Source organism: Acytostelium subglobosum, assembly GCF_000787575.1.
Source record: "Acytostelium subglobosum LB1 DNA, scaffold: scaffold18, whole genome shotgun sequence".
NCBI lineage: Eukaryota > Evosea > Eumycetozoa > Acytosteliales > Acytosteliaceae > Acytostelium > Acytostelium subglobosum.
Window position 1 is genome coordinate 518,024 of NW_012236515.1, and position 13,192 is coordinate 531,215.

At 43.6% G+C, this 13,192-nt stretch overlaps 4 protein-coding genes across 4 annotated transcripts; all 4 read right to left on the minus strand.

Annotated features, from left to right (window-relative positions):
* Positions 1 to 1,554: 1,554 nt before the first annotated feature.
* Positions 1,555 to 3,426, minus strand: SAMD00019534_085330 (hypothetical protein; the record flags this gene model as incomplete). The annotated part of the gene is made up of 1 exon (XM_012896424.1): positions 1,555 to 3,426. The coding sequence occupies one exon, from the start codon at positions 3,424 to 3,426 to the stop codon at positions 1,555 to 1,557; it is 1,872 nt and encodes a 623-aa protein (XP_012751878.1).
* A 366-nt stretch (positions 3,427 to 3,792) lies between these two features.
* SAMD00019534_085340 (hypothetical protein) lies at positions 3,793 to 6,691 on the minus strand (the record flags this gene model as incomplete). The annotated part of the gene is made up of 5 exons (XM_012896425.1): positions 3,793 to 3,840; positions 3,940 to 4,221; positions 4,297 to 5,332; positions 5,402 to 6,178; positions 6,255 to 6,691. 5 exons carry the CDS (start codon positions 6,689 to 6,691, stop codon positions 3,793 to 3,795), a joined length of 2,580 nt encoding a protein of 859 aa, XP_012751879.1.
* A 406-nt stretch (positions 6,692 to 7,097) lies between these two features.
* On the minus strand, positions 7,098 to 9,167 carry SAMD00019534_085350 (hypothetical protein; the record flags this gene model as incomplete). The annotated part of the gene is made up of 7 exons (XM_012896426.1): positions 7,098 to 7,467; positions 7,545 to 7,683; positions 7,763 to 7,958; positions 8,035 to 8,156; positions 8,241 to 8,475; positions 8,559 to 8,838; positions 8,914 to 9,167. The coding sequence occupies 7 exons, from the start codon at positions 9,165 to 9,167 to the stop codon at positions 7,098 to 7,100; spliced, it is 1,596 nt and encodes a 531-aa protein (XP_012751880.1).
* A 229-nt stretch (positions 9,168 to 9,396) lies between these two features.
* On the minus strand, positions 9,397 to 13,094 carry SAMD00019534_085360 (hypothetical protein; the record flags this gene model as incomplete). Its single annotated transcript, XM_012896427.1, has 5 exons — positions 9,397 to 9,909; positions 9,977 to 10,735; positions 10,807 to 12,843; positions 12,940 to 13,000; positions 13,078 to 13,094. 5 exons carry the CDS (start codon positions 13,092 to 13,094, stop codon positions 9,397 to 9,399), a joined length of 3,387 nt encoding a protein of 1,128 aa, XP_012751881.1.
* Between the last annotated feature and the right edge of the window lie 98 nt (positions 13,095 to 13,192).

A 13,192-nucleotide genomic window follows, 5' to 3' on the forward strand; every position in this document is an offset into this window, starting at 1 on the left:
AAGACCCCTGAAATAAGCCCAGGAGTGGTCGACTTGATCAAAAAGATCCTAAGCGAATATGTTCACACTGGTGATGGCACACTCATTCCATTCCTTTCAGACTATTGCAAATCATTGCCGGATGCAAAGTTGATTTACTTGCTCCAAACTATCATCGATCATGGCACTTTGACACAGGCTACACTTCTGATCAAATATATGGTCACGATTGATTCACATAACTTTCTAAATCTTGGCATTCAACCATATAAAGATGGACAACTCTTCCAGAAGTTCATGAGTGCGCACAAAACAGAACTCAAGCTCCATGTACTTATGCTACTCTACGAGCACAATGCAGCCCCATTTGGATTGGGTGAGAGACTCATTCCTTTCGATGGATCGATGGAAATGCTCCAGTTGATCGCTCCAAAGCTGAAAAATATGGGCCTGACCCATCTCATATTCAAAGACATTCATCATTTTGAGTATGTGTACAACTTGGATCGATCACTTATCAAATTAAGTGAACATCTTCATCTTGCCATTGGGCTGGGACGACTTGAAATGGTGAAGTTCCTCTCAAAGCACAAACGTCTATCCAAAGACCACACTTGGTATATCGGTAATCGGCCACATCATGGCATACTCAAGGTTATCATGGATAAAATCCCAGATTATACATCATATTGGAAGGAAATAGGAAGTATTGGAGACATTGGGATGGCTGAGTTTGCAATCAAATATATCAACAGTATAAACATGAAACGAGCATCCAAGGAGACTATACCATTGGATAACAGAGTTACATTAATGTTGATCATGGCTATATATAATAATCAAATTGATTTTATCATTCATATACTCAATAATCATGGATCATTGGTGTTGTATGATCAGTTATATCTAGACACCGTCCTAAAGGGCAACTTGGATCTAATTGATGTAATCTTTGGTATGTTCCCAATTAAGATCAGCTTGGACAAGGTTGATGTATCCTATGTATCCACTCCTGGTATCATCAATCGTAATCAAATCCTCCAAATGATCAGCGATATCCTCCTACAGCAGATGTATGGGGAGCCAATCCTGGACTGCCTTCTCAGGCATGCTGGTGATGAAGCAAGTGCAAGAATCAAATCACTTGTGATACCTTTGTACGCTACTGACTTGGTCAATAAGCAGAACCATGTGATGCTCCAGCATCTCTTGGATATTGGAGCAACACTCCAACAGAACATATCATCCAAATACAAGTCCATCCCTGCCATTCAATCAATATTGGATCAATATAGGAGGAAGAGAGACAGGGAAGACAATGATCATGTTGGCTTTGGTAATGGTGGCGATGATGACGAGAGTGAGCAACAACAATCAAAGATGAACAAAATAGACTAATAAATCAATAATCAAGGCAATCATATAATTGTTTGTAAATGACTATCACATATAATAGAGTCATGTTTGTTGTGATCATGCCCCTAATTAAATTAATATACATTTGAAGTGGATTGGAGGAATGATTAGTGGTCTTGATCAATCTGATGATCACACCTAGTTGTTCCTGACATTTCTTTATTTCTTTCTTCTTTTGTTCTTTGACAAAGGTGACTTCTTGGTAGCAGCAACTACAGGTGGTTCAGGGATACTCTCAAGGGATGCATCTCCAAACAACTCTGCGATCTTGGCAAGAGCTTTAGCCAATTTGGCATTTGATTCAGCCAACTGGGTCTTGAGCGAATCATTCTCGTTGGTCAGCCGGTGTACCATCTCCTCCATGTTGACCATCTTCTCTCCATATACATCCATTTTGAAGAATTGAATGTTGTGTCGATCAGACACAACGATGGAGCACCATTGATCAAGCTTGCGTAGTTGTGTCGTCCAAATCACATCCCCCTTGGTGATGTTGATATCGTATGCATCTGCATTTGGCACGGCTCTGACCACTGCCTTGAGGAACTGTGCTCGTTGTTTGAATGCCGCGCCAGTGGCATGGATTGTCAATGTCTTGATTGGTACTGTCACTGGACGAATCGTCGACACCTTGGCGGTCAGCGTCACTGATGCCAACGTGAGATGATCCACAGGGCACTTGACATGTTGGAGTTGAAGAATTGATGGTATCGAGAGATTGGTGAGCTTCCTTGGGAACACGATATCATCCTTTGGCGTGCCACCCAGTATCAAAGTGGTAAGTGATGGTGGTAGCACGCCATCTGTGAAGCCAAAAGTATATTGATTGCCAAGCTTCATGTAAGTGAGTGAGTCGGGCAGTTGACCAGGTAAGAAATCAAATTCAAACATGTCTCCCATCTCCAACCAGGTAAGAGATGACGGTAGTGCTCCAGTCTCGATGTCACGATTGAATAAACCCCGAATAAGGAGTGTGTGGATCGATGACGGTAGGCACCCCTTGAAGATTTGACTATCGAAGGTATAGCTCATGGTAAGTTTGGTTATTGATTCGGGCAGGTAGCCAGGTTCGATCGCTCCGGTAAAGCCATAGGCGAACATTAGGTCTGTGACTGAGTCTGGAATCAATCCAACGCCAAGGTATCCATTGTAGTTCAGTCGAGTGAGCGATGAATCGGGCATGAATGGCACGGGCTCCTCTTCATTCGAAAGAAAGTAATCATTTATAAGTGACAACTTTGTTAATGAGCTGGGGAACACTACTGAGGGGAATAGGTCATTGCATTCCAGGCGCATCTTTGTGATCGATGTTGGATAGGGAGCAGACTTGACAACTTGAGTGAACTTGGAGAACTTTAAGCTGGTGAGGGTTGTGGGAAGGACACCAGGTGCAAATGGATGTTCGTAGTAATTATCGCCAACAAAGGATAGTGAGGTGAGGGAGGGAGGCAGGGAGCCCACAATGAATGGTTGATTGTAATCATTGCCCAGCACCAAGGTCTTGAGTCCTGCTGGAAGAGTTCCCGGAAGGAACTCATAATCGTACACCGACTCGGGGTCGAATGTCAGCGAGGTGAGGGTGGACGGGAGCATGCCCTCGAGCACGCCTTCAAAGTTTGGACCAATCTTGAGCTCCATAAGCGACGGAGGAAGTGAGCGTGGATGAAGGTCGTGGTCAAACTCACTACCAAGATTGAGAGAGGTGAGTGTTTGTGGTAGGAAACCGGGCATCAGTTCACATTCGAACTCGTCACCAAGATTGAGAGTGGTGAGCCCAGGCGGGAGACAATCTTTGTTGAGTACTGGCGCCTGTGTGTGGGGCAGTATCAACGTCTTGAGTGATTTGGGAAGGTTGGTCAGGATGATGTCTCTTGGGTAAAATGGATCGAATATTAACGTTGTTAGAGTTGGTGGCAGTGTGTCAGAGTTGATCAACTTGTTGTACTTTGGTCCAAGAGTGAGTGATGTGACTGATGCGGGGAACTTGACTTGTTTAGAATCGTTGTATACTAATACACCATTGTTGATCATTGACTCCAATGTTGATGATGTAGACAATGATTCTGCCACCGATGTTATTTTAGAATTGAGTTCTTTTGCTATTTGAGGTAGTTTAGACAATCTTAAATTATATCTAATGTGTATCTCTATTAAATATCTCTTTGAACTTAATCCCAAACAAACAAGATCAATGTAACATCCTTCATCTTTCAACATATTACATATTGATCTAAATAGCAATATAGGTAATGTATCCATTTTATCTCTACATCTTATTATTTGTTAGCAAAATTGAAAATGAAGTTGAAGTTGAGCAATGCTTGAATTTGGGTTAACTCGTGGGTCGCGAACATGGAGTCTCCAACCATGCAATGACATTACATGTATGAGGTAATATCAACATATTGGAGTTTGGATGGAGATGTTGATGTTGTGTTCAATGTCCTTGATTGATATTGATAGTGTGGATAATGTTGGATATTGTTTGATATGTTGTACAAGTTGATTTAGACGTTGTTCCAGTGATGATGGATCATGACTTACCAGCGACTCTATCAATCTTTCAATATTGTTGAAATTGATTTCCATTGATATGATTGGTGTTGTACTCTTTGTAGGTAGCAATGACTCCAAGTTCCTAAGGTCCTGGATATTGAACACCAATGACAATGACTTGCTAATATTGTTGGAGTACATTTGTTCGATATAATTGGTCAGGTGACCAGCATCATCAAGATTGTCAAAGTGTTTCCAACCTGGTACTTCGAACTTATTATGATGTATGTACAATGTTGATACATTGTTGTACTTGGGCATTGTTTTGTACTTTGATAAATATGATCGATGTACATGTAATGTGACCTGGTCTTGGATAGTATTTTGAAGATTTAAATCCCATACTCCAGGTCTGGCCTGCATCCTAATAATGCATCCATTCAATGTTGGATCTGGATCCGAGGAGGATGAGTCGGTGACCTTCAAAGTGGTGAGGGGATGGAGGATGGGCTTGAACAAGGACTCGATGTGAATCGATTGAATGATGTTTGGACGCCTATTGATGAAGTGATGCATCATATCGGTTCCTTTTTGGATGTTGACAAATGGTCTGCGATCACTTAATTGTTTCTCCACACGATCAATCGCTAGGTATGCCTTGGTATCGGTAACTTGGATGAAAGTGAGTCGTTCGAGATTGGGAGCATTATTCACGCGCACACTCGTGTCATTCATGGTCATTGAGATGTAGTGAATGTTCAATCTCACTAGTCTGGCAAGACATTGTGGCAACATGGATAATGGTACATGTATGAGATCGAATGCATTCATGTGACGTGGCGTATCCTGTAAGAGACATAATGGTGATCCAACATGTTTGAGTGTTGAGTGTATCTTGATTGTTGGGGTCACCTGGTTGGTCAGTGTCCAAGCGCATGCACTATGGAACATCTTGCTCACATGGGACAATGACGACACGATCCATGTTTGATGCCTTCCCATGCTCGTCACAGGGTTGTCCACATCCTCGAAAGTCGCCATGCATAATAGTTGGATTATATGTTTGAGTACCACGACTGGAAGTATGGGGAGAGGACTGGCGGCAGACGTATGGTGAGGGATGATGACCATGGACTTGATGATTGATTGTTGTTTGAATGACCTGAACTCATCGAGTTGTTCTTTGATCTGTATCTGATCGTCATAAAGGGGAAGTGATCCAAGGAGAATATGCTTGAACTTCTTGAAGTTGACGCCACCAAATGTTTGCCAAAGGTACGCATACTTGAGGAGGTGGAACACTGGTCGCGCGAGTCCAACACCATGGAGTTGTTGTCTCAACAATACGAGTGATTGCGAGGTGTAATGTTGGTTGACATGAGAGCAGATACGCTTCTTGCTCCGATGCATCTTGATGTTGATGTACTCGATCCATGCCTGGCTGGGATTGTTACACGCTTGGATGAATGACGCAGTGTGTTCTGATGGCTTGCACTCCCTCGTCGCATACCTATCAACTGGCCAACAGATAACCTTGAGCAGACGAATGACCATTGATCTCTGCTGGTCGCTCAACATTGACTGTCGCTGGCATCTTGTGAGCAGGTCGATGTTCCTCCATCTCTCACTGTCCACAGGCGTGACCTTTGTCGACAAGTAAGTCTTGAGCTCGACAGGGTAGGTGTCGATCACTTCTTGATTGAGTGATACTGATGCGTACTCGTCTGCGTTGACGAGCAATTGTGCAAAGGCATGATATATGAATCCTTGATTGCTCGTTGCAACGTACAATCTAATCAAGCCCTTGGCAATGATGTTGTTGTCCAATGATGATTGTTCATTGTGTCGGATGGCGCCCACTTTGAAGTCCTTGACAGCAGTGATGAGTGGCCAGGGAAGCTTGTAAGGTGGCTCATTCATTGACTTTGTGAGGCATTCAAGTATGCTATCCATCATCACCAGGCCATATCTAACTTGTATCTCTTTGATTATGTGCTCATCATATTGATGGTAGACCTTGGCGAATGCCTCGCTGCCCAAATGCCTGATCATTGCACTGGCCACATGCAATCGATGAATGGACTTGAAGTACTTATTAAAGTATTGTTCAAATGGATGTAGTTGTGACATGAAGATGTAGATTATCTCACATCTACCCTTGTGATCATCATTGTCCAGATGAGTGTCCACCAGTTGTCTACGATTGTCCATGAAGATACCAAGCTCATCATATCTAAACAAGTGTAGATGGTCATGTCTGACGTCAACACAATGTTTAAGTATGTACCTGATAAGGTTGAGTGATGTGATGGGTTAGCGATCAATCACATGATCAATCACAACATGATCGAGCGAATACATACTCCAACACCAGTGTCTTATGTTTGGTGTAGAGAGTGCATTGGGACTTGGACTGGATCGAGGCAAGGTAGTTCATCTTGGCTTGGACGATGTTCTTGAAGAACCATGGTGGAGGGGATGGTTCCAGGAACCATTTATTGAGTACACGCTCAACTCGATCATTGCCCAATGCTGATGTGATGCGTTGGTACATCGTGGTGATATGACGATGATTGTTATATTGGTTATCCTTTACATTGTTGAGTGTTGCAATGATGAGTGATGAGTAGTGAGTGGCGAGTTGATCACGTTGATCATTGTTATTGGTGATGGTCACGATTGATTTGATGAGGTTGTTGAGGAAGGTCTGATCAAATAGGAACCAGAATGTATCACGATCATACTCAATGGATGCAATCTGAAGTAGTGAGATGGTCAGGTCGACTGGAGTGATTGTCATGCCATTCAATGTTGTCAGCTGATTGACATTGATGATGCCATGCTTGGTGCTGTGTGGGCCTGTTGTAACAAAGTCAATCGATGTTAATATATCAATGATCCTTGTACCGAGTGAGGGTTGTTGTATAAAAGACTGTGAAGGAATGGTTGTAAGTATGATTGATTGATTAATTGACTGGCACATTAAGTTACATTTGATATCCTGGGCAGTCCATTGATGATGTCTAGAGTAGTGAATGATTGGTCAAGTAGTTCCATGTTGCTATACATATACTACATGATGAGGTTAGACAGATTGATCAAATGATTCCAATCATGCCAGGCGCGAGTTTTTGATCACTTCACGATCAGATATTTATTGATCGAGATCCTGTCATTCTAGTCCTTCCAATCAATCATCCAATCAATCATGATGGTGCCATTGGGAAACAAGACTGAGTGTCGAATTGCATTGAGAAGCTCTCCAGTGTCTTTAGGTTGACCATGACAACGGTGCCAGTGGTATGGAAGTCTGGAACAAGGATCAGTCGGATCTGCTCACCTTTCTCACCCTGCACCAACCTGGTCTCAAAGCGATCGTTGTTGCCAATAAAGTATACGTGTGGACATTGCTCAATGATGAACGGATCATGCTCCATCGCAGCACAAGCCAATGTGTCTGGAGCTGTTGGTGCCAGATGTCTCCACACAAGCATCTTCTCCATCAGCTCAAGCTTGTCAGGCATATCAATATATCTCGATGCATTATCAAGGTTCTGGCCAGATGTTCCAAGGAATCTGTTGTGTGATTGATCGATTGAGTGAGTGAGCGAGTGATGGGTCCTTGCCTCAGATCCATTCATTCATGCACTTACATTCTTCCTCCAATCTCAGACTCATAAGGATTGGACACTGGATTAAAGTTGGTATTCTGGTAGCTGAATGGGAATTGGCAGAAGTTGAGTGGTAGCTGTGGTAGTGAAAGGTTGGTAGGGTCTGTGGCTCCAGGTAGGACTATATGACGTGTGTTGCGTTGCTGTCAGTAAGGTGATCACCTCCCAGAGGAACATGACTGATTCAATTCAATTCTTACCATCTACAGGGATTGACTGACACAGGTCACTGAGTATGGCATCAAACTCTTTGATTGGCAAAGCCAGCTTCTGTTGTCTTGATTGTATCTCCTGTTTGGTGCGATACTTCATGAAGCTCTCTTGGCTATCCGGTTGCTTGTATATTGAGTTGCCAGCAATGATCAATCTGGATATCCTAGATGCAAACTTCTGGTCCTATTGTTGTTGATAGTGTGAGAGGTGTCAGTAAAGCGAGTCCTCGATCCATCCTGTTGATGACCCGGGTACATACACTGAGTGATCCAAGGTTGCCGCTGAGGTAGTCCATCAATAAATTTACACTGAGCACAGAGTTGGGATGTCCAATGTTCAGACCTGATGCAATACACACGTAGACATCCTCTTCCAGGCTCTCTGTGAGTTGAGAAGGAGGTAGTTTGGTTAGGTACTGCGCTGTACCGCCACTTCAGACGTCTACGCCGGGGCGAAGGTACATACCAATGCGCTTGATATAGGGCTGGGGAGCCAATCCTGCGGGGACAATGTCGAGCACTTCAAACTCTGCACTGGGCAGTCCTCTACCTCTTATAGCCACGTTCAGTCCAGTCAGATAGCTATCGACCAATGTCTTGTCACCAATGAGCTTCACACGACCTGTCTCATCCTCCAAGATCAATACATCACCCTCACCCAAGAACGATGAGCGTTGTGGAGGCAGTGGTAGGATGGCACGCTAATGTTGTGCGTGTATGTGTATGTGTTAGCGAGCTAGTCGAGTCGAAGCGAGGCGAGGCGTGGCGAAGGTAATATTCATACGTCTTGAGCATATTGTTTCAGAATGTTTGGCTTGAGTGGCATCTCTTTGTAGAGTGTACCGATGAGGATGCACTCCTCGCCGGGCTTAAGATGCAGGATCTTGTTGATACTCATTGATGGCCATCTTCTCTCCACCGTTGAGAACAACACAGGTAACAGCTTCTCCAAACGATCTGTGTAGATATAGTTGAACTGTCTTGTTGATGCAGTATTCGTGGTGTTTCTATTATTGTTGTTGTTGTTGTTGTTGTTGTTGTTGTTGTTGTTGTTGTTGTTGTTGCTATTGTTGTTGTTTGTTGTAGTAGTAGTACTTGTTGTTGTTGTTGTTGTTGTTGCTGTCTTGTTGGCTGCATACTGATTGAATCTTGACTTTGAATAAGTGTAGGATGCCTCTGCACGGTTTAGAGGCTGGTATTGATCCATTGAGACATCATCATTCGATAGCAATGACTCAATTGACTTGAGTGTTGTTGCATCGTTCATCAAGTAATTCTGTTGTTTAGACAAGGCCACTCCATTAGCAGACATTGTTGAACGTGTGGTCACATCTACATTGCTGTGAACAGCACTATCAAACAAGTCTTTGATCTGTACACTACTATCTGACATATTAACATCCATTATATATTTATATGTCTATACTCTATCTCTATCTCACTGTCTTTGAATCATTGAATGAATGAATGAATGAACAAAGTATCACTTTATTCAAATTTGAGCGCGCAAATTGAATGTTTCGACTTGTGCGTGAACATACCCTCACAGAGATACCCTCGCAGAGATACCCTCGCAGCGAGTAGGTTTATTAATGATGGTGGATGATGGTGAACTAACTTGGTCAGGCTGTTGAGTGTGAGTTGGACGCAGAGGAGGTCGATGTGAATGATTCGTCGGCATGGGGCAGGACAAACTCGAGGGTCTCGATCAGTCGTTCGGACAACTCCATGATCTCTTTGAGTTGGGAGAGATGTTGGTACTTGGACACTTTGGCAGTGATGTACCGCAGTATGTCCAGCTCTCGCTCAATCTTGAGTGGTGGCTCCTCAGACGAACGACACCAAACATACAGCAACAACTTCAACACCTCCTTTACCAGTTGTACACTGTCATTGGTATTGTTGGTATTGTTGTTGGAGTTGGAGTTTGAGTTTGTGGTTGAGTTTGTGATTGAGTTTGTTCCAACATTAGATCCAATATCCTTTCCAAAATCCTTGATTAATATCTTGAACTCTGCATTGTATAATAGAACGGCTGCTTGTAACAATAGTGCACGTATCAAAACGTGACAGTTGTTGTGATTGGCCACAGCCTTGCTCAGTATCCTAACTGCCAGGAACCATAGTCGACGGATCTACGAGTATGAATGAATGAATGAGTAAGTGAGCGATGACCAATCAATCAATAAATTGAATACATACATTATTCCTGTCACCATGCTTATGAGATATCAACAGGATGATTATCCTGTCCAAGAGATTGCGTTCATGTTCATGCTCGACACTGTCTTTGAAGTGTAGTTGGGCAAGTTCAAAGAGTGTTTGATCAGTGATGGTGGCCTCGATGGCGCACAGGTATGCCTCTTTCAATGCAAAGTTGGACATTGAGAATATGCTCGTTATGATCGATTGTTGGTAAAGTGGCGCGAAGCTTGTGTTGGACTTGTTCTCGATGGTGTTGATAGTGGCGGTGAATGCAAACACTCTAAACACCTTGGTGAGAATGGACAAGTGTGTCTGGAAGCGTGTAAGATTGTTCAGCAAGTAGGACAGTATCTCACAACTGTTTGATTGATTGTAAAGGTCGCCAGAGGTGCTGGTACTGGTACTGTTGTTGGTGATTGTATTGTTGTTGTTGGTGTTGGCGTTGTTGTTATTGTTGGAGTTGACGTTGGTGACTGGTTGCGCGACTGTTGGAGCCAAGGAGAAGATGCGACTGCTCTTGACATGGGTGACTGGGTAAATTGTGATTGATTGACCATCACCATTGGTCTTGAGTGAGAGCGGCGACTTGTTGGCGTTGGCATTGTTCGCCATATTGTTGTTATTGTTATTGTTGTTGTTGTGATTGTGTTGGCCAATGTTGTTGTTGCTGCCCATTGTGAACTGATCTCTACACTCGCGGCATGTTGTCAACAAAGTGAGTATGACATCAAGTGCCTTGTCAATGAAGAAGAAATGCTGTTTGATGTGTTCGTCAGTCAGTGCTTTGTGGAATCATGTGCCACTCTGAGGAGTGATGTCCAACTTACATTATCTGAGACCTTGAGGAATGGAAGAAGTTTGAATAGTAGCAGACTGCAAGGTTGTTGTGATGTCTGGATGAAGAACAGTGATTGTGCCAACTCGTCTCCAGCCTGATCGAGTATCAACGATGATGATGTGGACTGACATGAATCAATCTCCATTAGATCATCACTCTTTGGTGATGGCAATGACATCTTTGAACCATGTCCATGTGCCCTTTGAGGTGAGTCCAAGTCTATTATCTCTGGCTGTTGTTGTTGCTGATCGTTGTTGTTATTGTTATTGTTATTGTTGTTATTATTGTTATTGTTGTTGTTGGCATTGTGAGTTGTTGTCCTCTGTGAGTGTTGTGATCGCTTGGATACATTGCGCTGTGACATTGATGATGAGTTGGTTGAGAGGTTCAGAGGGGGAGGCAACTTGAAGGGCAATGATGATGAAGCTGACGATGATGACAGACTGTTTGAGTGAGAGAGCGGCATCAAAATGGGTTGCATCATCTTCTGGCCAACATTTGGTGGAACCAAGAAGAGCAAGCTGGGCTGCCCATCCAGACTGGAGAGCAGCTTGGCCAATGTCCTCGCGTTCTGAGTTGCAGTTGGTGATTTCTCAAATGTGAACACACCAGCACTTAAACTTGATGATGAGTGTGCAGATGCTGCTGCTGTGGAGTCCGCCTCATTGTTGTTGTGGCCATTCGATGTTGCAGAATCCAGCTTGACCTTCTTCTTGACTTCAGTTGAAGTAAGATCAACAGAGTCTCGCTGTCGCTTGTCTGTTGTTGTTGTTGTTGTTGACGTCGACTTGTCGGCAGCAGCCGTGGCAGCCTTCAACTGCTGGGTGACCTTCTCAATGGCCCTTTCGCGCTCGTATATGATGTTGTTCTGATCGCCCACTTGATTGGTGAGATTGATCAGCTTGTCCTGAAGACTCAGCAGCTTGTCCTGCAAGTCCTTCATCTCAAGCTCCTTCTGCTTCAACATATCATTCATCCTCTCCTCGCTGACCATTCTGGTATCGCTTTTGCCACCATTTGTTAGCGCCAGTACAACATCGTCGGTCTTGCCTCCGCCGTCGCCGACAACACCAAAGTCCGACATCATCAAGTCATCTTGGTCCATGCTAAAGTCCATGATTTCTTCGGGTATTGCGTCTGGAGGTGGCAACAGAGTGATGGGTTGCTGGAAGGTCTGTTGTGGCTGCTGTTGCGCGTGGTGTGACGTGGCTCGCTGAAGCGGTACAATCGTTGGCGGGGGCATATGTAGTGCCGTGTTGCCTTGGTGTATCAGTTGTGGTTTGAGTGAAGGCAATGATCTCGCCTGTGGCTGGAGCGATATATTCTTCTGATGTTGTTGTTGTTGCTGATTCTGATGCTGCTGTTGTTGTTGTTGTTGTTGCTGTTGCTGTGGCGGCTTGGTGGTATGTACAGGGATTTGGATGCTACTACTTGTGTTGTTAAAGCTGTTGTTGAAGCTGTTGTTGAAGTTGTTGTTCAATGACTTGAACTGATTCTGATACGTAGAAATGCCCATTGTTGTTGCGGGTGCGTGTGATGTTGACGATGAAGTTGTTGAGGAAAAAGTTTGAGGCGCAGGCGGTGCACTAGTAGTCGTCGTCGTTATGTTTGGTGTAGTTTTGAATGAAGGTGTCAATAGGAATGCGGCGGGATCTGCCTGTGATTGATTATTCTGTTGTTGATGTTGCTGTGGCTGCTGTTGATGAAGTTGATGTTGTGGTTGTTGATATTGTGGCTGAGGGGGAGGATGAAGTTGAGGCTGTGGCTTCAGTGGAGCGGTAATAGATGGTTTGAGTGTTGGTGGTCCACTCTTGAGAGCCAACGTGCCAGTTTGTGTCTTTGCCAATGATGGTGGGCCTAAAGCAGGTCGAAGATTTCCCAACTTGTTCGCAACAATAGAATTTGAGACGACATTGCTGGTGCTGCTGTGTTGTTGTTGATGTTGTTGAGGTTGAGGTTGTGGCTGCAGAGGTTGTTGCTGCAGTTGGGGTGGTTGAGGTTTCAGCGGTACTGGTCCTGTCTGTCTCTAAATGTTGTATGGTATGGTATGTATTGATCGAGTTAATCATCTAGTCCAATCAATCAATCAATCAATCAATCAATCAAACATTGAACATCTTACAGGTAAGTGAAGTGGTTGCTGCTGCTGGTTTATATTGTTCCCTAGTATATTCTTTGTGAAGCTATGAACATTGGTCAATCAATATGATCACTCAATCAATCAATCAAACATCCCATTCATTCATTCCATTACACATACTTTGATTGTTTGCTCATAAGTTATAACTCTTGACATATGGGTAAATATATATAGATATGTGTGTCGAGTCGTGTCGTGTCGTTTTGTATATATGTATCTGTATCTGTATCTTATT